Source organism: Perca flavescens, chromosome 9 (assembly GCF_004354835.1).
Source record: "Perca flavescens isolate YP-PL-M2 chromosome 9, PFLA_1.0, whole genome shotgun sequence".
NCBI lineage: Eukaryota > Metazoa > Chordata > Actinopteri > Perciformes > Percidae > Perca > Perca flavescens.
The window spans coordinates 12,707,332-12,735,126 of record NC_041339.1 but is presented as its reverse complement, the minus strand read 5'-3'; the positions used below and the strand labels follow the sequence as shown (position 1 = coordinate 12,735,126).

The 27,795-nt window shown below is 41.0% G+C and overlaps 1 protein-coding gene across 5 annotated transcripts; it reads left to right on the top strand.

Moving 5' to 3' along the window:
• The first annotated feature begins 116 nt into the window (after positions 1-116).
• tjp3 (tight junction protein 3) lies at positions 117-27,737 on the top strand. 5 transcript variants are annotated; one of them, XM_028588202.1, is made up of 30 exons: positions 117-251; positions 8,359-8,415; positions 8,950-9,071; positions 9,233-9,335; positions 9,445-9,733; positions 9,832-9,935; positions 10,060-10,249; positions 10,520-10,595; positions 11,839-11,936; positions 12,091-12,181; positions 12,457-12,633; positions 12,782-12,885; positions 14,947-15,031; positions 15,742-15,830; positions 16,361-16,457; positions 20,545-20,621; positions 20,739-20,802; positions 20,994-21,067; positions 22,325-22,388; positions 22,500-22,656; positions 23,524-23,632; positions 23,730-23,949; positions 24,040-24,245; positions 24,416-24,511; positions 24,631-24,710; positions 24,848-25,058; positions 25,283-25,383; positions 25,832-26,407; positions 27,199-27,257; positions 27,350-27,737. In XM_028588202.1, the coding sequence occupies exons 2-30, from the start codon at positions 8,368-8,370 to the stop codon at positions 27,468-27,470; spliced, it is 3,888 nt and encodes a 1,295-aa protein (XP_028444003.1). In that variant the 5' UTR covers positions 117-251; positions 8,359-8,367; the 3' UTR covers positions 27,471-27,737. The 5 variants fall into 5 exon arrangements, with proteins under 5 accessions (XP_028444003.1, XP_028444002.1, XP_028444000.1 ...); XM_028588201.1 differs by having other exon boundaries at positions 162-349; XM_028588199.1 differs by lacking the exon at positions 117-251 and adding an exon at positions 3,332-3,410 and having other exon boundaries at positions 22,506-22,656.
• Positions 27,738-27,795: the final 58 nt, after the last annotated feature.

Genomic DNA, 27,795 nt, shown 5'->3' with positions numbered 1-27,795 from the left:
CGAAAGATTTCTCTTATCGCAACCAAAACTGGGTGGATGAATTATGGGATGTGGGGGGGAAAAAAAGAAAAAAACTGGGTGGAGGATTATTTATGAGAAGGACCAACTTCCTGTCAGTGACGCTACACTCGCGTGATGACGTCGTGAAACTCACCTGTACGTTGGACGCAACTCCTCCTCCTCCTCACCTGTCTTCAGGAAGATTTTGGAGAAAGTTTTCAAACTATACTGCGATAGTTACCGTGAGCAAGGTAGACTATAAAGAGCATTTCAAGAGTTTATAGGTTTTTGAATTTGGACGAGTCGCGTGATAGTGACGGACAAACCCCTACAGAGCGGAAGTTTACAGGTAACATTCATAGACATATATAGCATATATAGGTAACATTCGGTAACATTACGTTAGCTTCACTGCTGTCAAAGTTTGCTTGTAACGTTACACGGGGAAAGCCTGGCGGTCAGCTTAAATACCGTCAGTCTGACGAGGGGAAAAGAAACGTTTAAAAAGTGAAACTTTTTACTGAGGCAACTTAAAAGAAAACATGTTTTGTGTAAATTAGACAAAAATATTTAGGCGCTAGCCACGGAGCTAGCATTGAGCAGTAATAGGCCTATAGATTATGACTGGATATTTACAGGACTAAAGGCCTTGTAGCTTCATTAATGATTCCTTCCTCATGAGTTGGCTGTTTACTATTATAGGCCTACATAATAGTATATAGCTGTGTTTTTTAGTTTCTTTTTTAAATAACCTGTTTTGATCTGTGGTTTACATAATTTACAGGGTATTTTATAGCATTGGCGTGTGTGTGTGTGTGTGTGTGTGTGTGTGTGTGTGTGTGTGTGTGTGTGTGTGTGTGTGTGTGTGTGTGTGTGTGTGTGTGTGTGTGTGTGTGTGTGTGTGTGTGTGTGTGTGTGTGTGTTGACTGTCAGCTGCAGGCCCCATTTTCCTCACTTTACTGGTTCTGCCACACAAGTTTCTACCTGCCCGCCAGAAAGTTTCACAATAGTTTCGATTTTTGCATTCCCAAACAGCTGCGTCTTCCTTTCTCTTGACTGCAGTCTGTGTGTTTACTGATGTAGGCTACCCTTTGACATAAACGGTGTTTCAGGATTTGAGTCCCAGATTTTGGCTCTTGTTAAGTCTTTGTCTCCTTGAAGAGAGCTGTGTGTTTTGTGGGTGGTATGGATACAATTCTTGATAGAAATTGTTAATGGATTAAAAACCCATACATGAATGTCTGCTTTTGGGTGATCCAGCTAATCTTAAGTACTTCATCACATCGACCCCATGTCAAAAAAAAAAAAAACAATATTATATATCTAATATTGCTATAACGTCGATATGAGGAAAATATCTAATTGCGATTTATTTTTTGACTGATATTGCGATGTGATTCACAATATTGGAGGGATTGATCATTTTGGTGTCTTCATTTTATTTTCTTTAGTCTGTAGGATGGGATGTGTAAGCCGGGACGTCTCTGTGGCACCACAACACTTTATTCAGAATGGTTAGATACATATTTTGCCTTTTAACAAATATTGCACCCTCCTGCGATTTGGATATTGCACTGGTCCATGTTGCGATTTCAATAAAACTGCAATTAATTGTGCAGCCACTATGAAGTGGGTGTTTGCAGTACTTAAACACTGTTGACAGTACATGCCATGAGTAACTCCTCTGTGAGTGGAAGCTAGAGCCGTGGTCTGTGTAATTACAGCCACTCTGTGGGCTCTGTAAACCTCTGGAGTATTTGTCTTTCAAATCGCTATACTTTACAAGGAGAAGCGTTGCCATTTCTCATCAACCACTAACCGCTGTAGTCAAGGCTTTATCGGTCTGTCTGTCTAAGTCATTCATATTTGTGAGAGTCGCCTGTTTGCATGATGAAGAATTCCAGTTATGTGTCAACGTCAAAGTAGGCCTCTGCATAGGGCTGGCTATCGCCGATGATTTCCCGTATCGATTGCGATTCACAGGGTCCCGATTCGATTACATTTTCAATATTGATTAGGTTAGGGACACTTCAGTTACAATACTAATTTTGCTTTGATATAAAAGAGATTCTTGGAAAACTTATGCTGTAAATTGTACAAGCAAGAAGCATACCTGCCCCAAAAAGGCTTATATTCAAAGATCGATTTTGGGATTTTATTAATCAATATCAGATCACTCAAAGATACATTTGATTTGTAGAATTGATTCATTAAACCCAGCCATACCTCTGTATTCATTTGGTTTTGGTGAAACAAGATACTCTGGAGTTGAGCATTGTATGTTTGCATGTTGGTAGGCCAACAGGAGTGGCCTTGGCTTGAAATGAAAGAAACAGCCTCTGCGGTGGCTCTACTGCTGAAAAGACGTGACACAGGAATGACTGATTATTTACCTAGTAGAAGGGGGCACACCTTTGCTAAGTGTTTGCTTCGGTAACAGTAGTGGCTGCTTGCCGTTCTCCGTTTTTCTTCCAACCTATTAATAATTCAGCACCGGTGCCCTGGCTGACCAGAGGCCAGCTGTTCCGCCTGGCTGGAACGCAGGCCCTTGTTATTTTATCAATTATTTTCAAAGTGACAAATTTCACACCAATGTGTGATAGACATTCTCTATCCCTTTCTGAACTCCCTTCAGAACTCCCTGCAGATACAGAACTGCTCCTCTTTGTGTCTCTTCCTGGTAAACAAGTGTGTCACTGTGTCCCTTGACTGGGCAGGGCACCGATAGTCCGAGACGAACAGAAAAAGATTGCATCACACTCGTGCTGTTGAGGCGTGCTTAAATGTTAACCTTGAAGGAGAAGCTCCGTCAAAGCTCTGTGTTGCCACAGTGTCGTTTCCTGCCACAGGGACTGTGTAGGAACCCAGGAAACTTCACTCCGGGCAAGCAGACCTATAGTGCAGTAAACACCCCGTCAATTATTAACAGCCCAGTGCTCTCATTCCCCCGACGTAACCATAGCAGCCAGCAGGCTGAAACTAAGCCAATAGCCTGGTTGCTGCTGCTTCCTTGTGGGAAAGACTACAAGTTAACTTAGACACACACATACCACTGACAGTGGGAGCAAGTTGTATCATTCGACACATGCCCTATCTGTTGGAAGTAGAGGAATGTCAATTTGTTACTTTTTATTTTAAGATCTTTAGTGGAATACTTTTGAAGTGTCCTGTGGATTGTTTTGTCTTTTGGGGACTAAGAGACCTGCATCAGTGCCCGTGTGTGGCTGAGATACAGACTACATGGTCAGACTGAAGTGACTGAGGTAGTCAGCAGGCATTTTTTTTTTTCTTCCTTTTTTAAAGAAGACCACAACACTGTCATCGTCATGAATCTGACGCAGCGAATGAAACTACTTAAGCACTTTGGCTCCGTGCCCCCGGAGCCTCCACCACCACTGCTGCTGGTGCCTGTAAGTGGATGGATAGTACTGTAACTGTAGCAGTAACCTGTATGCAACCTCTTAATGCTGGCAAGTGCTGTTTGATGTTATAGTCCATATTCGGGTATCTTAATTTATTTGTATTGCACTACATCTGTTTGCACTTTGTAGTAGCAGCGTGAGTGATATCACTGTTGCTGCTACTACCCCCCTTTCCTCCCCCCACATATCATTTGGCAGATGCCTCATTACAAATGCATGTGTTCTGGCCAAGCTTTAGTCAAGCCCACAGATCTTTTACTTTTAAATTTTTAGTCAAGATCCAAAAGCTTCCATTTATGTACTCCTGAGATACAGAAAGTCATTAGTTTATCATTCTAAATATTTGCTGGTTACAGCTTCAGGAATGCTAAGACTGTAATGTGATATTAACAAGTTAAAAGAATCTGATGATGATGTATCTTCTAGTATTTATTTTTGATCTACACTACCGGTCACAAGTTTGGGGTCAACTTAGAAATTTCCATTCCACTCCATTGTAGACCGAATACCAGCTGAGATCAGTTGCATTTTTTTTTTTTTTTTTTTTTTTAACCAGGGCAGCAGTTTTCAGATTACATTATGTGCTTGCATAATTGCAAAAGGGTTCTCCAATGTTTTCTCAGTTAGCCTTTTAAAATGATATCAGATTAGTAAACAGAATGTGCATTTGGAACATTGGATGAATGGTTGCTGATAATGGGCAATGTAGATATTGCATTAAAGATCAGCCATTTCTTTCTACAACAGTCGACAACCCTTTTGCATTTATGTAAACCCATAATGTAATATGAGAACAGCTGCCCTCATTAAAAAAAAACAGTGCAACTGACCTCAGCTGGTATTCTGTCTATGATGGAGTGGAATGGAAATTTCTAAGTGACCCCAAACTTTTTACCGGTAGTGTACATTTGTAAATATACCAGTACATTAAACTTAAAAAAAAAAAATTTAAATATACATTTATGTACTGCAATGTTTAGCATATCTGCCAACATATACACCGATGATAACAGAAGGACAAAATATCTGCAAAAAAAACCTGGCTCACCCATCTGTCAGCCTGGCTTCATCATAGATGCTGCAGTAGGTTTTTTTTGGCTGCTTATCAGACTGAGAAATCCTAAGATAAATTATTTTTTCATTATTTTACATTTTATTTTACTGAATGAAAATAAAAAAAAAATCTATTTGCAGCCCTACACATATGGCATTTTGAATAACATGGAAATGTGTATGACTCAGTTGAGGGTTGGAATAAGCATTGGCAGAATATGTAGTTTTAAGTGTAGAAAAATATTTGTTCTGACTTGAAAGCAGCCAATTTTGCAGTTCAACGCACACTTTGCATGTATTTGTATTTCTTTGTGTGTGCCCTTGAATTCCCATTGTCATGTTTTTTAACGTCTGGAATCTGCTAATATTCATCACTCTTGACTCTCCTCTTCGCTGAGCTGTGTATGGTTGGGGGGGGTGGGGGGGTTTAGTCAGGCAGTGCAGCTCCACCTTCAATCCCTGTTTATGAAAGGCCAGTGGAGAGTGGGCAAAGGTTGGGTGGGGGAGGAGCGCTCCAGGTGAGCGCTCTCGCCTACATCTTTCTTTCTCCCTGCTGAGAGCGAAAACACCACAGCTGGTCAAAGTACAAATAATTTCAGCGGGAGGAGGTCCGATTTTCTTCTGGACGGGAGCCACCACCCTTACAGGGCTGATCTGAAGAGGAAGTGACTGGAGTTGGATAGCTGTGGGATCTGTGAATTGTTTTGCTCTCGGTGTGTTGCCATATGGAATATAAAGAGCTGGCTGTTCTTTGAGCACCGGAGGCCACAGGTGTGTGGTTAGCTTAGACATCCCAGCGGGAAATGGAAGTAAGGTTCAAAGACCAAGTGGTAAGTGGAGAGGGAGGAACACAAAGCATTAATGGTCTAACCGTACACCACTGCCTGAAAGTAAAAAAAAAAAAAAAAATGTAGCCATTTAAAAATGAACAAAGGACCTAAATTATTACTGCTATGTACAGCACAATCCCCCAGCTAAATGTTCCTGAGAGCTGGTAGGTGAATACTTAAAGGGGCAGGAGGTTGTGGGATTAAATTTAAAACAGATTTTTTTTTACAGGAGCTTTTGCAGTGCTACTATATGATGTAGTTTTATGACAGTGTGATTTTATTGAAACGCCCCACTTCTGACTGAGAGGAATGATTTTCATTGCAGACCGACAGACATTGATCTCCTTTTGTACAAAAGGCCTGATTCGATTTTGGAAAATCTCAACTTATATTTAGAAAATTCCCTCGACTGAGGACTGATAGCGTACCTGCTATTTGCATATTTTCTTCCTTTTTACCGTCAATGCTGGATGAGAATTGACTACAGCAGTAATTGCAACATTAGTTTGATTTAGTTTTCTCAGTAGGGCAGTTAAAGAAGTTGTTTGGCAGACATGTTTGCAATGATTCATGTTTGATCTCTGCGAATTCTGGTTTATAATCCTCTTTGGACTTGTTTATTCTGGATGATCTTCTGATCCACGCCGGGTGAAAAAGACTCTTGTGTAAATGAGCTGCCGTTACTATATTATCTTGCACCAACTAGTGTTTTTTTTTTTTTTTTGACAGATTATTGTTGTCCACATTCAGTTGTGAGCTCACAATAGCCTGCACACGCTGTAGCTCTAACTAACTGCAGTGAAACCACAATATCAAACATTAACCCCTTCAGGTTTCAGTGTCAGTTTTGTTCAAGAAAATCCACAGCCAGCTTTTATTTAAGCAACCAGGTCAGTTACTGTGTTTTTTTTTTTTTTTTTTTTTTTTTCTTCCCGACTCAGGTTTATAATTAACTTGGTCAAACAAATGGCCCACTGTTCACCGGTCACACACTGTACAGCTGTGATTGCGGTTGCCTGCGGAGATTTTTGTGGTCATCATATTTGAGATTTTTTTTTTTTTTTTAAACTTAGATTGACTTCAATCTTGTTTTGTAAAAGGTATCTTTGCAGGATCAGTGAATTCATGGTGTATTTTTAGGCGATGCGTCTGGGTGTTACAGGGCATACTTGGCTGGTGTTTGTGCCCATTGAGTTGTAATGGTTGCACTGCCATTAACTGCCACTGCCCTGCACTGGTTGTGTGACCTGCATATTCTGCCCTTGTTTGAACAAACTCCAAGCTGTTTCTGTCACTAGACTACAACAGCTCTCTGTCTGACTGGAGTAGTTGCTTTAACTGTTCTCACTGTAACTCAGCAGGCGCCTTCGGTGCTCTATGAAATATAGTCCCCGGTCAGCCCACGCTTTTGAAAAAGTATGTGGAACATGATAAACAGGAGAAGCATGTTGTCATGTTAGTGCAGCGAATAAAAATGTGTGGTATGGTGTGTTAGTTAGTGGTAAATGTAAATGTTTTTTAGGGATACAAATGTAGAGATGTGACCAAGGTGAACAAAACGTCTTCATAGAAATATGGTTTAGGAAATGTTCACAATCTTCACAACAAGTAGACCTACTTGAGTGAAAACTCGACCGTCTACACAATGGCTCTACTATTTCAGCCTCCAGGGCGGAGTGATCTGACTGTTTACAGAGTGTCAAACGTAGAAATGTGCTCTGTAGAACAGGCACAATGTGTCCGTGTCTCTAAAGAGAAAATATTTTGCCTCTCGAGATGCCACGTTCGGTGGTTAATAGGTTAGTAAATCAACAGAAAATGTATTGGCATTTATTTTGATAATCGGATAATCCTTTTTTGTAAGCTTTCTGATTCCATGTTCCCATATCTCAGGATTTGTTGCTTTTTTCTTTGTCATATCTGATAGTAACGTCTGAAGATGTCACCTTGGGCTACGGTCAATTGTAATGGCAGTTTTTCACTATTTTCTGACATTTTATAGCCTGGATGCCAGCCGAACCTAGCCCCGCCCACAACATTTGAGGTCGGGAAGTTCGGTCTGGACTTGATCCGTTGTGGAGCAACTATGCTCGAACCAGAACTGTTCGGACCAATCAAATTGTCAGGGCAGCGCTTTATACGATGATGGACAGATGATCAACAGTGATGTAATGAACCACGTCACCAAACAGCGCTTGGGTTGAATTTGTTTACAACTCCGTTGTTCTGATCGGTTGTAGGTCTATCCAGCTGAGTGCAGAGGCATTTTCTTTCCTGGTTCGGTTGAAACACGCCCCATAATCACAGCCCCAATGGAGGAGCATCAGACTCATATTCTGACTACAATCTGCGTATCACGACGTCAGGCTAGACATTTTATAGGCCAAAAAATTAATTGATTAAAGCTGTGGTAGGCAGTATATTTGTTGTGTCATGTCATTGGGCGATATGTACCTTTCAGCATATTGTTATTAAAGTGGGCTGAGAGAAAACTACACTTCTGCACCTCCGCTTGGCTCTGTTGTCAGGCTTTAGGAAATCTTGCCGTGACGTGAGACTTTGGCGAATCACAGGTCATTTCAGAGATAAAGAGAGAGCATTCCTATTGGCTGATCTACACATGCATTGCAGACAGAGAGGAAGAGCAGCAGGAAGAAGTCTCACTCTCCTTCAATTTTCTGCCATTTTAATCAAGAAAATAACAGATTAATCGATAATGACAATAACCGTTAGGTCCAGCCCTACTTTTCTTTATACAATGTTTTTTCTGTGTGTACACTTACTAAAAAGCACCGCAGTTACATACAGTATGAGCACACACACACACACACACCCACACAGCCGGTAGCCCCTCCTCCATACCGGTCAAGCAGGATTGAGACAGGTGAGAGCATGTTGAGAGGTTGAGTCGCGTACACACTGTTCCTCCTTGGCTCAAACTCAAACTGTCCTCCATGTAAGGGCCTGGATTATGTATCAGGATTAATTATTTGTGAAATCTTCCTTTGCAAAATTTATTCTCATTATTGTTTTTTTTTTTTCTTTCTTTCCAGAAACCTGGTATGGAGGAGCTAACAATATGGGAGCAACATACAATAACACTGATCAAAGTAAGTCGTTATTTGTTAAATAATCTAATATATATGAAGTGCTTCAAATGATATGTGTTTCAGATGTGAAGGTGTTAGGGGTTATGATAAGGATATGGATGTTTTTTCCTACTCTATTTAAACTGTGTTAAAAACCACTATGTAAAACTACTACTATTTTAAAAAAAAACGCCTCAGTGGTGTTTGGTCTGTGCTGAGTGGCTGCACAAATACAGAAGTGAAAGTCGATGCTCGATGTATGGGATGGGGGCAACTTCAGTATCGTTTCCGCCGGTATTGTAAAAGTGCTGGACCGTGGGTGTTTCAGACCTCTCAGTTTCACAGCACATACTCCGGCAGGAATTTCAGATACACACCCTGCCCCACAGCGCCAGCTGCCTCTTCACTATCCTGCCTCAGACTGAACGCCACTCCCTCTATCTCTCTACACGTCCTCATACTCCGCCCACTTACTTTCCAGCATTCTTTCTCTTTGTTTGTGTTACTCTGTCATGTGCTTGCTGTAATTTGTGTCTCTTTCTCTCATAATGTCAGGATCCCAAAGTGGGCTTTGGCTTTGCCATTTCAGGAGGCAAGGACAAGCCTCACCCAGACGGGGATACAGCTGTGGTGGTGTCAGATGTGCTGCCAAATGGACCAGCCATAGGACGACTGTTGTAAGTTGGCTACCATGGCTCTGACCGGACTGTAGGAACTTTTTAAAACTTGACTGTTTTTATATTAAAAAAAAAAAAAAATCACATGATTACTTACTTGAAAGGACTGTTAACCCACCAACAGAACCTGACTCATGTGTGTATTTGCTTGTGCTCTTCAGCAACAAAGACCAAATCGTCATGGTCAACGGAGTGTCTATGGAGAACGTCTACTCTAACTACACCATTCAGACCCTCAAATCATGTGGCAAGACTGCAAACGTAGTAAGTAGGGAGCACCAAAACAAAACCGCTAAATGACTTCTAATCAACGATGCATCACTGCCCCCTTGAGTGCCTAAATCTCTGGCCCTGTTCGTCTTTCTCTCTCCAGACGTTGAAACGCCCTCGCAAGATCCAGATCCCAGCCACCACCAGACCGACTCGAGCCGCCTCCCAGTCCAACCTGCTGGACCACGACCCTCCCAGACGGACGCGACGCTACTCTGACGGCAGCGACGACCGAGACGGCAACCGTTACCGCGCCCGCAGCCCCTCGTTCGACCGCAACGGCCACGGCAACACGCTGCCGTTGATGTCGTCGGGGTACAAGAGGCTGCCGGCTCAGGACGTTGCAGAGAAACCCATCAAAACTACACTGCTTAAAAAGAAAATCACAGATGGTAAGACTTCAGTCACCCGTTTTTGTCCTGAAGTACTCGCGAGGGAGGGAAGAGTACCGACGTCTGACCGGACTCTTGTTGTCGTCCTCTTTCTGCAGAGTACGGATTGAAACTAGGCAGTCAGATCTTCATCAAGCACATGACCGATACCGGCCTGGCTGCAAAGGAAGGAACGCTGCAGGAGGGAGACCTCATCCTCAAGGTGAAAATTAAGATTTGGATGCTTCATCTAAAGTCTAAAGTCGTGTGTTTTTTTTTTATTTATTTATTTATTTTTTTTTTTTCTTCTTTCTGATCATGGTAAATGACGTGTCTCCTCTGACCAGATCAACGGCATAACGACGGAGAATCTGTCCCTGCTGGAGACCAAGCACCTGGTGGAGAAGAGCAGGGGCAAGCTGACCATGACGGTGCTCAGGGACAACCGCAAGTTCCTGGTCAGCATCCCAGAGGTGGAGGACAGTCCCCCCAACAGCGAGGACGACCACCGCCAAGAAAGCAGCACTGAACTGGAAGGTGAGGGAGGGAACGGTGGGGTGGTGTGTGGTGTGTGTGTGTGTGTGTGTGTGTGTGTGTGTGTGTGTGTGTGTGTGTGTGTGTGTGTGTGTGTGTGTGTGTGTGTGTGTGTGTGTGTGTGTGTGTGTGTGTGTGTGTGTGTGTGTGTGTGTGTGTGTGTGTGTGTGTGTGTGTGTGTGTGTGTGTGTGTGTGTGTGTGGAAAGACAATGACGGGAATAAGAGAAAAAGAATGGCGTCACCAATTGACGTCGTCTTCTGTTTCCCATCAGATATTTCAGACCTCGACGAAGACTCGCCAACTCACAGGACGTCCCGTCAACCCACCAGAGAGAAACGGACACGCAGGTACACACGACACCCACCCCACCACCCAAAGTAGTAAACAAAAAGGGTAACACTTTACTTTAAGGTATCTACATAAGAGTGACATGACACTGTCATGACCCATGAGCCCTAACCCTAACTTGACAAAAGTTGTCATGACAAAAACCAAATGACACTTAATGACAGAAGCGTTATGTCATAAACGTTTATGACTTGTTAATAATGTTTATGATACATTCATGACAGTGTCATGTCACTCTTATGTAGATACCTTCAAGTAAAGTGTAACCACATAAAGAAGAAGAAGTAGTAGTTGTAATGTTATAGTAGTTCAGTGTATTTTCTTAGGCTGTTATTTCTTGGGAGAGATTTATCTCGTAACGCAAAACTTGTCTCACCGCTAGTTTTCTGATTTATCCACAAGGCCATCTGACATCGTTTGTTTAATAGGTAGTTACTAGTTTGCCATTTCTTCTATGTGCCCAACCCACATCTTTGTGTGGTATATGTGTAGAGCAAGCAAGCCGGTAATGAACACAGTAACAGTAATCAGTCCAGTTTTTTTTGTGATTGTTGCGGGCAAAAATCCTTGATTATCTTTTTTTGATCTTTTTCTTAAAAAATGCGATGGAATATGCGGGATATTTATGCAATTTTATGCGATGAAATTGTGGGAACTTGCAAAAATTGTGTGAACTTGCAAAAACTGCGGTTTGATGAAAAAGAGAAAAAAAAAAGTGATTTCCCCCAACACCTTGCTTTTTTTTTTCTTTTCTTTTTTTTTTATTTCAAAAAATAGTTTACAGATATTCAGTCATTGCAATACGTAAACAAATAAAATACAAAAATATATACAAATTAAAGCTGCGAGCAGCGATGGATGGGCCCTCGCGCCTCTGCGCGCATCGGGGTTACCAGCAGACGCCGCTCCTTGCGACCGTGCATTTGCGCGGCACTCAGACACCGCAAATCTTCACCAATGAAAAGGGAACTCCCCGCTGAGTACGATACCTCACACAAGATTCTACGTCATGAGGTTCATTAGCTGTGAGAGGGGGCTGGCTCAGTATCACATGTAGACCACACATTCTGAGTTTCATGTAAATCAGATGATGTTTGTCATATAAGGCGCATTTCCTGTTGCCAGCGGGGGGGCCCTATGACCAAAAGTCAATTTTGGCCTGTATGTTCTCCTAGTTTAAGAATAAAGGCACTATAGAATGTCTTTTATCTTTTTAATTTCTTTTATTTTTTTGTTACTCAGAACGAGAGCTGAACCTCCTCCAGCCAAGTCTCGGGATTCCTCACCAATTCGCTCCACCCTGACCCGGCCTCCCGTAAAAGCCTATGCACCTCGCAGAGGTCAGAGCACACATAAGCTGTTGTGATTTTAACACTGTGATAGCAAAGGTTTCATATTTCTGTGGCTGCTGGAATTTGCATTGAGATTGAAGATGTAGGTGATATTACACAGTAATATATATATATTTTTTTTTACTGTTTATCGTTTCTTTAGCTCCATCAGAGTCTGAGTCGGACCGCAGTGCCTCTCCTCCTCCTGTCAGGAAAGACAGTCCGGACATGAGGGACCAATCCAGCAAATACAAGTCAGTTTCATTTACTGTTTAATTGACTTAATATTCATCAAACTCTGTGTTTGGGCACATCACCTGTATGCTTCAGATGTGTAGATAAAAGACAGATCATGACATGCAAAATAGATGAAGACTGACTGATCTTTTTGAATGTTGGAGAGATGAAACATATTATCAGATTTAATATGCAGTAAGCTCTCAAACATCCAATAAAATGACATTTGTCTAAGAATCAATAGTTCTAATTCTTATGATTCTTTCTTTGCTCTCTCTCTCTCTGTCTCTAGAACTTTGTCTGGTATGTCCATCGTCCCCAACCCCCGGTCCTCTCCTGTAGTCCCAAACTGGAGCACCTCTCGCAGCACCTCTTCCATCTCACAGCCTCGCAAGCCGGTGTCGGAGTCCGACTCTGACCACAGCTCTCCACCACGCAGACGGAGCCCGCGCCCAGACAGCAGATACAAGTAAGGACAAAGCTTGATTCAACTCCAAGCTGAAACTAAAGAACCTAGGGAATCCCAATGATGGCCAACACCATGAGAAATCAAACCTTTTTTTTTCTCCCACCAGACATTTTTTAACTGTCTTTTGCTCTCACTTCCTCCCGACCAGAGTTCTTCCTGATCTGCCTCACACCAGCCTGAGACCCTCCCCCATTAATGTTCGCCAGGAGGCACCAAGGAGGATCAACTCTCCTGTCAGAGTCCCGCCCCCAGGTCAGCACACACACACACACACACACACACACACACACACACACACACACACACACACACACACACACACACACACACACACACACACACACACACCAAAACAAGTATCCAACTCCCATTTGATAGGGGTGGGAATCATCAGAGGCCTCACAATACTTATGTCACAATACGATATTATTGCGATTTTAAACATATTGCAATATTCTGCGATATATTGGAATTTAGTACCTTTTTCCAACTTCAAATTTTTCCCAATTTCAAATTATGTCTCCAAAAGGAAACGTTGTCAACATCTGTTTTATTTAAAAAGATACATTTCTCTGTTTGTTCATCTCACTTCACTTTTATTGCTGCAAAATGGGATTGTCAAGCAGACAAACAACACCTATATAATAAAAGATGGATACTTGGCGTCTGTGTGTCGATACAGTATTGCTACGGAAAATATCGCGATACTAAGCTGTATCGATTTATTTATTTATTTTCCCGGACTTTGTCGGACACCTCTTTGACATTATTTGCTTTGAAATGTTGCTGCTGAACAGGTGTTGACCATGGGCGTCAGTTTGGTTTGGAATGTCCTGGGGACAGAGACTCATTTGGAAGTGCATTTCCAGAAGTGCTGGGTACAATAATATTCCATTCCTTTTTTTCTTTTTTTTTTGTCTTTTGCGCAGGTCATGTTTTGAAAGACGCTGTCTAACGTATCAGATAACTTGTAAATTAATAAAAATGTATTCAAAAATTGGATGACCTCTGACATGTTTTAAGAAGAAGAAGCCTTAAGTTTTCAAAAACCATTACACAGGCATTCTAAAACGCTTAACGTGGTTTAATGCAGGGTGCGAACTACGCAAGCATCAAGGCGTGGCGGCGCTGCAAATTCAACTCATGTTTAGGACATGTTGTTAATTTAAAGATTCGCAGAAAAAATATAAACATTGGAGGCCATTAATCGGCACGCAAAGTCCTTGAAATCCATTCTGCAGTAAGCGTCATATAGCCATGGTAAAAAGAAAACAAGGCAGTTTAATTAATTTCGGTTTTACTAAGAAATAGTGTAGCGATGACGTTAATAGCATGAACAATTCACCTGCTGCCAGCCCCACGTCCAACCGGGGTGACAACACAAGAAGAAGCTGAAGAAATAATGTCCTCTGGCTGAAGATGCTCCTAATCACTCTTGCTCCTCTCTCTCTCGTTAAACTGGAAAAGTCCTATTATTATGGACGTTATCTGATAAGCGTTTCTGCTTCATTCGAACCAATAAGGAAAAAGCTTAACGTGGTTGAATGTAGCAGGACAACCTAAACAACAATCAATGATCACCAAATTTCTCTCTCATATTGCTCATCATAACCACTGATAACTGTCAAAAAATCTAACCGAAAGTCCTATTATTATGGATGTTATCTGACATGTCCTGTAAGGTCCGCAGCAGGCTGTGTCTGTCCTGTCCTGTGGGGATCGAGCTTTTTGTGGATTTGTTGGTTATCTGTCGCTCACGAATTATAGGCCTATGTGTTATGAACTTTATTTTTTTTAACTAAATTGAGCTCGAGGTTTTAAAAAAAAAAGTGGTGGGTACAAATTACTTATGATGAAATCTACTCCTATGGTGTTGACAGTCAAATGAAGCTAAAGTAAGAGCAAACATGAAAGGTAACTTCTGCTGTTTATGGCAGTGCTTTTTGTTTTGTATTAAAAATCAATTTAGCTGCTTGTGTGAAACTTAACATGTTGAAACATCTGTAGCTTGCAAGTATCAGGCTATAGTTGTAGTTATTAATGCAAACATTTTAAAGGCTAACATGAATACTAAAAAAATATTTGATTGAAAGGACCCTAAAAGATATAATAATTATAAAACACATATATCAACATTAAAGTGGCATTTAAGCCACTCGCACCATTTTAAAACACTGGCAGAAGGGGGAAAAAACAACCATGGATGGAAAGGACGATGTGATGCGTAATTTTACAAAAAAAAAAAATGCTGCAGCACAGGGAAAGCAGTTTTAATCTGCCATATTCTATAACTCTTGTTCTCCTCATTCTCAGACTCTGATTCCGAGTCGGAAGTCAGCCTGGCGCCTCCTCAGAGGCAGAGCACCACGTACAGTCAGGACTCCCTCAGCAGATACAGGTACAGATGAAGGTGCACCCAACCCCAACCTCCAACCCCCCCCCCCCCCCCCGAAACCAAACAAGATCTCACGGACTGGGACACTGAGCAGACTGACGCTCCCGTTTTACATTAGCTAATTACATGTTTTTATTTACCCTTTAAAACTTAAATACCCTTTCTGTCTTGTGATTTTTATTAATTTTTTGTATTATTGATTTGCTCGTGTTGTGCCTTAAGCCTTATTTTGTAGCCTTTGATTTTGCTTGATTTGTGTGTTTGACTGTGTACCAAGTGTTTGTGTTGACATTTTGTTAACCAATGAAATAAAAGTGACTTATACCGAACATGTCCCTCTCCTGTATGTGGCTACATGCTGATTAAACAGAGGACACTTATCAGTGAAGAAACAATATTCCAATCAAACATCTGTAGAATAGTTCCCTGATTGAAAATGTGCATGTTTATTCAGCATGTTATAAAAAAGAAAATTTATAGTAAACACGACATGACAAGATCAGGAAATACGACTGAGTGGTTAATTTTGATCAGTTACAAAGCAGTTAACCGTCAAAGAGAGAGCGCTTCCCTCAGAGACAATAAGGTGAATATTCAACATTTCCGTCTCATCCTCTCATCAATATTTAGCCACGGGTCCCCCCTCTCCAAACGTAACTGAGATTTGCTGTCTTCCTCCTCCCTCACTCCCGCCTCCCTCTCTTCTCTTCCAGAGTCTTGCCAGATGTTGCCCTGCAGCCCCAGCTGGAGCCGCCACGATGGAGCGCCCCCAGCATCACTGCCAGCAATCCGCCACAGAAAGGTGTGTGTGTGTGTGTGTGTGTGTGTGTGTGTGTGTGTGTGTGTGTGTGTGTGTGTGTGTGTGTGTGTGTGTGTGTGTGTGTGTGTGTGTGTGTGTGTGTGTGTGTGTGTGTGTGTGTGTGTGTGTGTGTGTGTGTGTGTGTGTGTGTGTGTGTGTGTGTGTGTGTGTGTGTGTGTGTGTGTGTGTGTGTGTGTCATCACTGCCAGCAATCCGCCACAGAAAGGTGTGTGTACATAATGTTTTGGTTGAAGTCTGTTTGTATTGAGTTAGTGAGCATTATGCACTGTGGAGGAGGGAGCGTCTGTGTGTTATTGTTGAATTTAAAGAGTATTATGCCCTATTTGTGGCACATTTTACATAAGAGTTAAAATTGTAAATTGACTTGGAATCTTTTTTTAATAATTTGTTTTTACAGACATTGTGCTCTACATTTTAGCTACTGGCCAATGAATATCTGGAGTCCAAAATGATGTGCTAATATATATGAAATTGTTTTCGTAACCACAGCTTTTATTTATTTATCTTTCCAGCTGGTTCAGAGTCTGAATCAGAGGCCAGTTACACATCTGTCCCTCGCAGGGATTCTACAGACAGCACAAACTCCAACCCGGCTAACAACCGATACAGGTGAGAGACACCTGTAAGATCTTTTGTCAGAAGTTGACTCTCCGCAACATGTCAGGTGTCTGTTGGCAAGACTTACGAGTATTCAACCACCCAACAGTCTCAAAAGCTAAAACGTATTACTTCTTGCTGAAAATTTAAATGAGTCAATACTCTTTTCATAAACCCGACCTGTGGGACTAACCAGAAACCTAACTCTAAACTTACCAAGTACGGCCTATATTTAACCTTAACCAACACTGTTGACGGTAAACCAGCAGGCTGTTGATAGTAACCCTAGCAGGTGTACAATCAGAAACTGATCACATAATGTACCTACAGCTTGTTAAATGCTCGTTGATAGTCAACTGAAAATTCTTACATAATTGGTCTTTAATATCTTTCATTGTACAGAGTCAATAGGAAAAGTGTTATCCAAAGAGTCTTTATCGCAAAGTGAGTTCATGTCAGTCAGGCTCTCTATCAGGCAATCCTGACACTTACAGTGGTGCTCATACGTTTATGAACCCATGCTACAGTTGGCTAAAAAGAGGAATACAAAAATCATCTTTTAGAAATTGATCTTAATGCCTTAATTAAAAAAAAATAGGACAAATCAACCTTTAAGGACACCAATTTTCTTTGTGAATGAATAATGTATCGTAAATAAATAAATGTTCTTCCTTAAAATACAGGGGGCATAAGTATACACACCCCTATGTTAAATTCCCATAGAGGTAGGCAGATTTTTATTGTTAAAGGCCAGTTATTTCATGGATCCAGGATACTATGCATCCCGATAAAGTTTCCTTGGCCTTTGGAATTAAAATAGCCCCACATCATCACATACCCTTCACCATACCTAGAGATTTGCATGGGTTACTTTCCATAAAATCATCTCTCAATGCAAATCAAACCAGCTATTAGGCTATCTGAAATAAAACCATGCCAATCTCTAGGTATGGTGAAGGGTATGTGATGATGTGGGGCTATTTTAATTCCAAAGGCCAAGGTAACTTTATCAGGATGCATAGTATCCTGGATCCATGAAATAACTTAGCCTGGTCCTACCAGACTCTCGTACATTTGAAGGGAAATGAAAATTAAGCGGAAGTACGTAGGAGGGCGGAGCCAGGCTAGAAATAACTGGCCTTTTAAAAATGAAAATCTGCCTGCCTCTATGGGAATTTAACATAGGGGTGTACTTACTTATGCCCCCTGTATTTTTTTTTTTTTTTTTTTTTTAAACGTTTATTTATCCAGGTAAACTGTTTGAGAACAACTTCTCATTTACAAACATGACCTGGCCAAGATGCTACAGAAATAAATGGTAACATACTCCACAACTATACATATACATGTCATACACGTAACACACAGAACAAGCAATTAAAAAATAAAAAAAATAGACCGCAAAGAAAAAAAATAAAAATAAAATGCTTAAGTATATGTGTATAAATATGATTTATGTTTATCAACAGGAACAGGAATCGACTATATTGTTTTGTAGGTTAAGCTTAAAGGTGGAAATTGGGATTAGAGACGTAAGTTTCAGAGTATTTTGTAGTGTGTTCCAATCATGTATTGCTGCAAAGCGGAAAGCATTGCGTCCAAAGGTAGTAGAAGTAGGGGGGGTACTAAACTTAATAAAATGACTTGCTCTTGTATAATGGGTGTTATGAGCAACATGAAAAAACGATGACAGAGAGGTGTCTTGCCCATGATTGTCTTGTGTATATGAAGCAAAACCAATGATGGAGCCGCCGTGTATGAAGGGAGGGCCAACCCACCAGTTTATACAATCACAGCGATGAGTATGAAAAGGTGCATTAGTGGCAAAATGGATGGCTGAATGATAGTGTATCAAGTTTTTTTTAGGACTGTAAATAGTATCGCCATAGTCCAAAATTGGCAATACTGTCATCTTAACAAGGATGCATTTGGTAGCATGAGTAAAGGAAGCTTTATTGCGGAAAAGAAAAGCTAGTCTAGCTTTAACTTTAGTTTTGAAGGTTCTTGATGTGTGTAATAAATGACAAAAATGAATCCAACCAGATACCTAGGTATTTATATGTTTCGACATACTCTATAGCCATACCGTTCATGCAGATGATTGTAGGTGGAGTCTCAGTAACAGGTTTTCGGCTAAAAATTATACATTTTGTCTTACTAGTATTAATACAGAGGTGAAGATTATCAAAGAACTGTTCTATTGAGGTGAAGCTTAATTTAAGATTGGAAACTGCAGAGGTGAGAGAAGAACCAACTGAGTACAAAATGGTGTCATCTGCATAAAGGTGAATTCGTGAGGTGCCAGTAGCTCTGGCTATGTCATTAATGTAAATAGAAAAAAGGATTGTGCCCAAGATGGAACCTTGAGTCACCCCTTTAAAGATGGTAAGTGGATCTGACATGATGGTTTCAGCCTTCACTTGCTGAACACGGTTGGTGAGATAACTTGCAAACCAATCACAGGCAGAGGTGGACAGACCAATACTGGAAAGTCTATGTAAAAGTATCCTATGGTCGACAGAATCAAAGGCCTTAGTGAGGTCTATAAAGGTGGCAATACAGATCTGCTTACTGTCTAATGCTGTAATTACATCATCAGGCACCTTAGTGGTGGCTGTTATGCACCCATGTCCCATCCGGAAACCAGATTGCATATCGAATAATATGTGATTATTACCCAAAAAATCATTTAGCTGTTTAGGGATGAGCTTCTCAAGAACTTTGGCAAGGCATGGTAAGATAGAAATTGGACGATAACAATTTGGGTCAGATTTAGAGCCCCCTTTGAAGAGGGGAACAATTATGGCTGATTTCCAATCAGTGGGAAACTCAGAGAGCTGTGTGGACATATTAAATAATCTTGTGACAGGAGCAGCAATAAAGCGGACTGCTGCTATTAAAAACATGGGATGAAGGCCAGCAGATTTGTTTTTATTCAGCTTGATAAGTTCATCCTGGACTTGAGGGGTGGAAAAAGGCGTAAAGGAGAAGCCACGGTTACTTGGTGGGGAAAATTGTAGATCTGCTGAAATTATAGCTGAAGCGTCCATTGAGACTGGATTTGGATTTGAAGTTGACACTGTATGTGTTGTATTAATAAAGTGATGGTTTAAAAGTGATGCCATCCGAGACTTTTCAGTGATAATATTGTCATTAAATAACATAGAAGTTGGTAAATTGGAGGAAACAACTTTATTTTCCATTACCTTGACTGTTTTCCAGAATGCCCTAGCATCATTCCCACATGTGGTGAGTTTCTTTTTAAAATAAGAGATTTTGGCATTTCTGATAGCCTGTGTTGCTTTATTTTTAAGGAAGAACATTTATTTATTTACGATACATTGTTCACTCACAAAGAAAATTGGTGTCCTTAAAGGTTGGATTTTTCCTCTTTTTCTTTTTTTTATTAAGGCATTATGATCAATTTCCAAAAGATTTTGATTTTTATTCCTCTTTTTAGTAAATTTAGCATGGGTTCATAAACTTATGAGCACCACTGTATTATACTGGAAAACTGTATAGAACAAAAATTATTATTATTATTATTATTCCTTGCAAAAAGAAATTAAAAGGAGCATATTTAATTCTAAATATAATTAAATTCTTGATTATTTTTGGGAAATTGTGTACGTGTTGTGTAAATACACAATACAGTCGACCACTTTATTTACTTAGAGTAATTAAAGCTGGAACTTTTTCAAAAAAAATTAATAAACAATGAATCAACCCATAAACATTTGCTGTAGTATTTAAGTGCTGAACACACAGTTGAAATGGGAGACGTGAGTGCCCCTTTTTCAGGTAACTGCTGATACCAGCAGAATGTCTGACTGGTTCATCTGCTTAACACAAACACGAGTGTTCTCTCATTGTAACGCACTCTGTACACACTGATGCACATGACGGGACTTCCTGCAAGGATTGCTTCACATAATGTTTCACATTCAACTGCTCACGTACAAACACATTTCAGTTTTGATGAGATAATTGAATTAACAATCTCACTTTTGACAGTTTTGTTTCTTGTTATGCATCACGAGATGACAAAAAAAGGTTAAATGACATTGTAGTTCATTACATGTATTTATCTTTCAATCAGAGTCCTGCCTGAGCAAAAATCAACTTCAGTTGCAGTGAAACAGGAGGCTCCTCGGCGCATCAGACCTCCTTCTGATGGTCAGTTTACTCTCTTGTGTTACACACACTCATCCTCATCATCTTTTAGAGCTTTTAGAGCAGAAAGGTCAAAGTCAGCCCTGACCACAATCTCTGTTATCTGTTTACCTCATTCAGGGTCCGACCCGCTGTTAGAGCTCAGGAGGTCCGGCAGCTCTGAGCGGGGTGAGAGCCAACGCAGGTACAGCTGAGCACCCAGCATGCACTTCATCAAAATCCAATCAGTATTATTATTCTCGCATAAAAAAAAAAACTCTGTGTGCTATTGAGAAGTTTTAACCTCTTTAGGAACTTTCTCATGGCCTTTTGTACTGTTTAAAGTGTGAATGCCTTAAACTACTAAACAAATATGATGCTTCATCCGCCTCACAGAGTTCCTAGGGCTGCTAATGGAACCGACACCCTCAGGTCTGGGATTTCAATGAAGAGCAACCCACCGTCCTACTGTAAGCCTTAACATTTGACCTACTGCGATAACCTGATTGTCAGGAACATGAGTTTGATTACTGCTCAGTTGTTTGTATTTTTGTAATTCAATCAAGTAAAAGATATCTGTTAAACGCTTGTTATTGGTATTTCAGATAACAAACAAACCGTAAATACTGCTTACAAGTTGTATAAAATATTACACAAAAATGTATAACATATATGATAGAATGTGTATGTGTAGTTACACATACACATTCTATCATAGGTTAATAAGGTGTGGCAACAATCGCTTCAGGGTGTTGGGTCAGGACACTATTCCAATGTTCAGGTGAGAGTGTGGGAGAAAGGAGATGTCCAGGGTTGCAGTATAGATAGTTTATATAAGCAAATAGGCTTGTGTTTCTGTGTGTGGTTATTTTCATGGACGCACACACTAGAAAGGAACTGTCCATCAGAAATCGCCGCAGTCTAAACTCAAGACCAGCTCATGTCTGCTCCTCTGTGCTTCTCACTCACTGCTGCGTTCAGGGGTCGTCGTCAGTGTGGGCACACAGAGTGCACATGCAGAGCACATGATCAGGCACCGTGGATTCTTAATGGGAATGCATGCACAGGGCATGGCCTTTTTTTACAATTTACATACACAAAAAAAGTAGGTCTTGCACAATAAAAACAACAGCTTAGATATTAAAGAACAAAGCCGCTTCACATAGTTGTGGACATCTCGCATTAGGAAGTTATCGTAGCCAAGGGTTAAGAGGATATTTATTGCCTAACCTCTACATAATGAAGGGTTGCCAAATGTCCTCTCCCAGTACTCAAAATACAGCCAAAAAGATCAAATGTTTGCGTTTCGGCTTTAAACATTTTTTTTAAATTATTTTTTTAAGATCAACTTTTTATTATTTTTATATTTTATTGAACATACAGAACTGACAAATACAGCTGAACAAGAACAGCAACCCCCTCCCACCCTCTGCAGTCTCGAAGAAAACAAAAATAAACAAAAAACAGAAATCGCACCTTGCCTAGTCCCTTTCCTCTAGTTCTTGTGATGTTGCGGTCATTAGGACTGATACTGCGTTTTTCCATAGACCTATAGTCGATGACTTGGCTTTGTTAATCCTTGCTGTAGAGAGCTCCAGCATAACATTTTTGACATTTTATAGACTAAATAGTTTATATTATTTGACAATGAAGAAAATATATATATATATTAGTATGTATATTAGATGCACCAGCAGGGAGTCTCACTGTTTCCGTATCTCTTCTAGCAAAGGCTGTGGAGGAGCCACTCTATTCCCTACCGCCAGACTCTTACCCAGCCGCTAATCCAGGGTGAGTAATGCTCATTCGTTCATAAATATCCGTCTTCAATCTTTGAGCTGGTTAATTATTCAGAAGACAACAGAAAATTACCACATTTCTAATTCTCCTTCTTACTGTCAGGTACAGCTCAGATCTTCACAGAGTGTCGTTTGTGAAGGAAGGCAGCGTGGGTCTGAGGCTTGTGGGGGGCAACGACGTTGGCATATTTGTAGGTGGAGTTCAGCCAAACAGCCCTGCGTACGTACAGGGAATGAAGGAGGGAGACCAGATCATGCAGGTGAGAGGATTATGCTCTACTTCACTGTTGGTCTATATATACGACATTCCACTTCCGGGATTGTTCTGGATCCATGTTTCCTTCCGCTTTCTTTGTGTTGGAATTCTAAACTCCGGTGGATTTCTGAGGACTACGGTTCACTGCTCCTCAGATCTCTGCAGGGTAAATCCAGACAGCTAGCTAGACTATCTGTCCAATCTGAGTTTTCTGTTGCACGACTAAAACAACTTTTGAACGTACACATGTTCCACCAAAACAAGTTCCTTCCTAAGGCTATTTTCCGGCCCAAGACCATTGTGATTAGTTTAAAGAAATGCCAATAAACCAGAGAACGTTTTTCTCCCATCCTGGAATGCTGTATGGACTAGCCAGACCTTCCTCCGCAGCGCTGTGGAGGAGGGTCTGGTAATGCGAGACTACTTCACTGTAGGTTTTACACCTTGCAGTAGTTAATTATTAACTTTTTAAAGAAGAGGTTCATACTTATTTCAACATATAGAAACGGAAATTCTATTTAAAGTTCAGTAACAGCCCCTACTCCGGCATGCCAGCTGATTTTTCACAGCTCAGCATGAGTCAGCGCAATGTTTATGTGCTGGGGTTTCGCATCAAATCTCCTTGCCATTTGAGCTTCAGAGCAGTAAAAGTTAAATACGATCAACTTTACAACTGGAATTTCAAGAAATTATAACTTGATTGTGCATTTTAAGATGAAATCCGAACCCAGTGAGTTCTCTGTGAATGTAATCTGCAAAAGTCAGCTGTTGGATGGCTTTTTACAGTGTTTTGGAATTTAAAAGTCCTCGATCTTGTATCTTGTTCAAGGTAAAATGTCTTACTAGTCAAACTTTTCTCTCATTTGTTCAGGTAAATCAAGTTGATTTTGGTCATTTCACACGAGAAGAGGCAGCCAACTTCCTACTGAACATCAAGAAAGGAGAGCAGGTTGAGATCTGCACTCAGCACAAGATGGACAGTACGTTTATCACTAAACCCCTCGGATGATAATGATGGGCAAAGCTACTGTCAATCAGTGGCTGAATGTATCAAATCATAATTTTCTCCCTCCTCAGTTTATAAGAAGATCACCAAATCCAACCTGGCAGACAACTTCTACATCCGCACCCACTTTGACCATGAGGCAGAAGGCCCCATTGGGCTGAGCTTCACCAGAGGAGAGGTGTTCAGGGTGGTGGACACAATGCACCGTGGGAAGTTGGGCAGCTGGCTGGCCAGCCGCATGGGGAACGACCTGCACGAGATGGAGAAAGGCACCATCCCCAACCTGGCCAGGTCGGGAAGAGACCGGAAAAGACATTTCAGATTTCTAGTTTAACCAAGAACCATGATTGCAGTGCTGACGTCTGTCATTATCTCCTGCAGGGCTGAGACGTTGGCCAGCATAGAGAAAGCGCAGCGGGTGAGTGCAGAGAAGCAGGTGGCAGGGCCGAGAGCGGAGTTCTGGAAACTACGAGGACTCCGAGGGAACAAAAAGAACGAAAAGAACGTCCGCCGGACTCGTGAGGACCTGCTGCAGCTCACCATTCAGGGCAAATTCCCAGCCTATGAGAGAGTCCTGCTCAGAGAAGGTTGGCATGCTTTTTCACACACACACACACACACACAAACACACACACACACACACACACACACACACACACACACACACACACAGATGATGTCATGTGGAATCATGTCCTAACTCCAGTCCCAACGAGTCCAGCGAGTTTCAACAGCCCTGAACTATTTGTGTCTCCAGCTAATTTCAAACGACCCATTGTCATTATGGGTCCTCTTAATGATATCGCCATGGAGAAGCTGGTCAAAGAGATGCCTGATGAATACGAAGTGGCAGGTTGGTTTCTTCTTTTTCACCAGACTCATGTTCAACATAAGAAAATGTTCTCCTACCTTTTTTTTTAAAGTTTCATTAGTTCTCCTGATCTGATGTTCACATTATAAACATTATGGCAGACATGGTTCCTCGCAGTGGAGGAGGAGACGGAGGCTCCACAGTTATTAAACTGGACACAGTGAGGAGAATAGCAGAGAAGGTGAGCCAGTCTTTAATTGACCAGAAGTTAGAAAACATGATATTGAGTCCCTTTTAACGTCAACGTGAGTCTTGTTTTGTTTGCCTTCTTGCTTTCCCCACACACCCTACCTTTTTTTGCTCTTCTCCTTTAACCAGGACCTGCACCCTCTTCTGGACATCACTCCCACTGCAGTGGAAAGGCTGAACTACATCCAGTACCACCCGATGGTACTGTTCCTGGACCCTCACAGCCGCAAGGACGTCAAGGCCATGAGGCAGAAGTACAACCCCAGCTCCAACAAGAGCTCCAGACGTCTTTACACACAGGCCCTTAAGCTGAAGAAACACTACAGCCACCTTTTCTCAGGTAATGGCACATGACCTGAGCAAAGTCTGTCCCTGTCATATCTTTGAAATCATTGAAAATACAGTAAACTACATAAACGTAACTTCTTTATTTGTCTAGTTATTTGGTTTCAATTTACAATGTACTATATATATATATATATATATATATATATATATATATATATATATATATATATATACTTCTCACTGTACACTATGTTTCTCTGCTGACTTTCCCTCTAGCACGCATTGACCTGCAGCCCAGCTCCACTGTTTGGTATGAGAATCTAAAAGATAAGATCCGCCACCAACAGTTAAAACCTGTCTGGGTGTCTGAAGTGACGGTACGACACACACACACACACACACACACACACACACACACACACACACACATACACACACACACAACCCTGATTATTTCATATTTAACCCCTTATCTCTTTGTTTTAAGTCAAGTATGTTGCCACATTCTAATATAAAATCTTGGGAAAGGTCAACCATTAAGCAATAGATTTACAACCTTGCATGTACTAATGTTTTTTTTTTTTTTTTTTTATTAAATCTATTTTGAATCTATTTCCTTCTTGTATGCCCTTTTAAACATGTAAGATGTCCTTGTGTATTTAGAAAGGTGTCTACCAAATAAAATGTATTATTATTATTATTATTATTATTATTATATTGTTTTAATATTGTATAATTGTTTATTATATAATTAGTTTTGGTAAGTCTGTTCTCTTGCTGTCCAATGGTAAACTAATAACTAAAATGGATCTTTTTTCTGTCCAGTTGGAGAGTGGTGCTGGACAGGACTTGGATGCACTGGACCAAACCCAGTCCGACTACCTGAGTGCCGCCAGTGACCTGGAGGACACTGACGGAGAGCCGTTCACCGACGGAGACGCCTACACCGACGAGGAGCTGGAGGAGGGTTACCACGGTCAAAACGCTAACACGCTCCCCAAAGGCTCCAGGGTAGTAGGAGCTGCTTTAGCCCGATCATCTGAGCCCGCCTTTGGGCACCACAGTCCCACCGGGGACCCCGAGCCTCACGACGACGCGTACTCGCTCAGAGAAGTCCCACCGTTGATGCACGTACCCGAGCCCAGGACAACCCGCCTGGAGAGTTACAGCCCCCCTCACAGCGCTGCCGAGGAGGAAGACGCCTCTCAGCGCAGTTTTACAGACTCCGATTTTAGTGCGCTCGATGTGGTTGCACCCACCAGTCCGTCAGATGGACCCCCGGATTTTAAAGCCCCCGACCCCTCCACTCTGTACTCTGTAAAAAAGCCCACATATGCTGAGTTGCAGCCTGAGAGCACACAACATGCCAGCCTGTCTGCTATCGAGGACAAATTACAACAGGTATCTAAAATGTTGCTCTTATTTAAAGGACTATACCTGTGTTTGTGAGTATTTGAAGCCATTTACCTTAAACCAAGTATAATCAATTGGTCAGTAAATTGACTAATGAACATTTTTCATATTCAATTATTTATTTAAGCAAAAACCTGGTTTTGGCTTCTCAACTGTAAATATTTGCTGGTTTATTCTTCTAAACTAAATATCTTCGAGTGTTGCACTGTTGATTGGACAAAACAATACATTTTAAATGTGGCAACTTGCACTTTGGGCAAACTGTGATGGAGATTTTTGTAATAATTTATAAACAAAACAATTATTGTTTGATTATTTGAGAAAAGATTTGCAGATTAATCGATAATGAGAACAATTATTTGCAGCCCCAGTGTACTTTAAAATACTGTGCTGTGTATTAGACATGCTGGGGGGGAAAAACATCTGAAATGTGAGGGTTGGCTCTCAAATAGTGCCTTTTTTTTATAAACAAAAAGCTAGATTAACCTTTTTTCCTTTTCATCCTTTTGTTCTCCCTTGTTTGACAGCATAGTCTACAAGTTAACTTTTCTTGCCTTGAAAGTCAATAATATAAAAATAAATGCTTTGGCAAATGGTTGTCAGTACTGTAAAGGATATTTGATTCATAGCAAATGCACTTAAAAGTCCAGAAACACCATTATAGTGCTTTGTGTTAAAATATGTTTTTCTTTTGTTTAAACTTATTTGTTTAGGTCAATAATCATTGGAAACTGAAGCGACAAAGTTCTTGTTTAAAACCATCTCTTCCTCTCTTCTAGACTCGTTCTGCAGAGCCACAGGCACAAGCTGAGGAGAAGAAGGGCCCTCAGTTTATCGTGTAAGTCTTCTCCTGTGGTCTTGGTGTTTCAGAGTAAAGCCAGACCGAGGCTAATGCGCTAATGTTGACCCTTCTCTCCTGCTCTTTGATAGGCTAGCACATCATCACCAAGCAGTCCAGTTCCGACGCACACAGATCCGAGGCAGCGATAGCTCCGATGATGACGAGGGCGAGGCGGATGACTTTGAATGGGGTCCTGCAACAGAACTCTAGAGTTTGCATCGAGGATTACAGATGGAGTCTGCTAATCGAACAAGGATATGGAAACTATTTCAATCCCCCCCAAAAAACTGGATTTTTCTTCAAAAATATTTTTTTCCGAAAATGTACACTAAGTGCCTTGTTCAGGTTTGGGATATTGGAGATTTCTACAATTTGGACAGGTTTTACATCTAAAAGGTTCTCACAACAATGTTAAGAACAAAGTGGCTGCTTATTATTTAAATAACTCCATGTCAAATAAATCAATTTGCCCCAGTTTGTTACTGCTACTGTAATATATAAACAAATTCTAGTTGTATTAGAAATCATACTGAAT

Coding starts and splice junctions, on each gene's coding strand:
- tjp3 (XM_028588198.1), top strand. CDS start 3,345: ATGAAACTACTTAAGCACTTTGGCTCCGTGCCCCCGGAGCCTCCACCA. Junction 9,734..9,831: donor TAAAAAGAAAATCACAGATG/GTAAGACTTCAG, acceptor CTCTTTCTGCAG/AGTACGGATTGAAACTAGGC. Junction 10,596..11,838: donor AGAGAGAAACGGACACGCAG/GTACACACGACA, acceptor TTTGTTACTCAG/AACGAGAGCTGAACCTCCTC.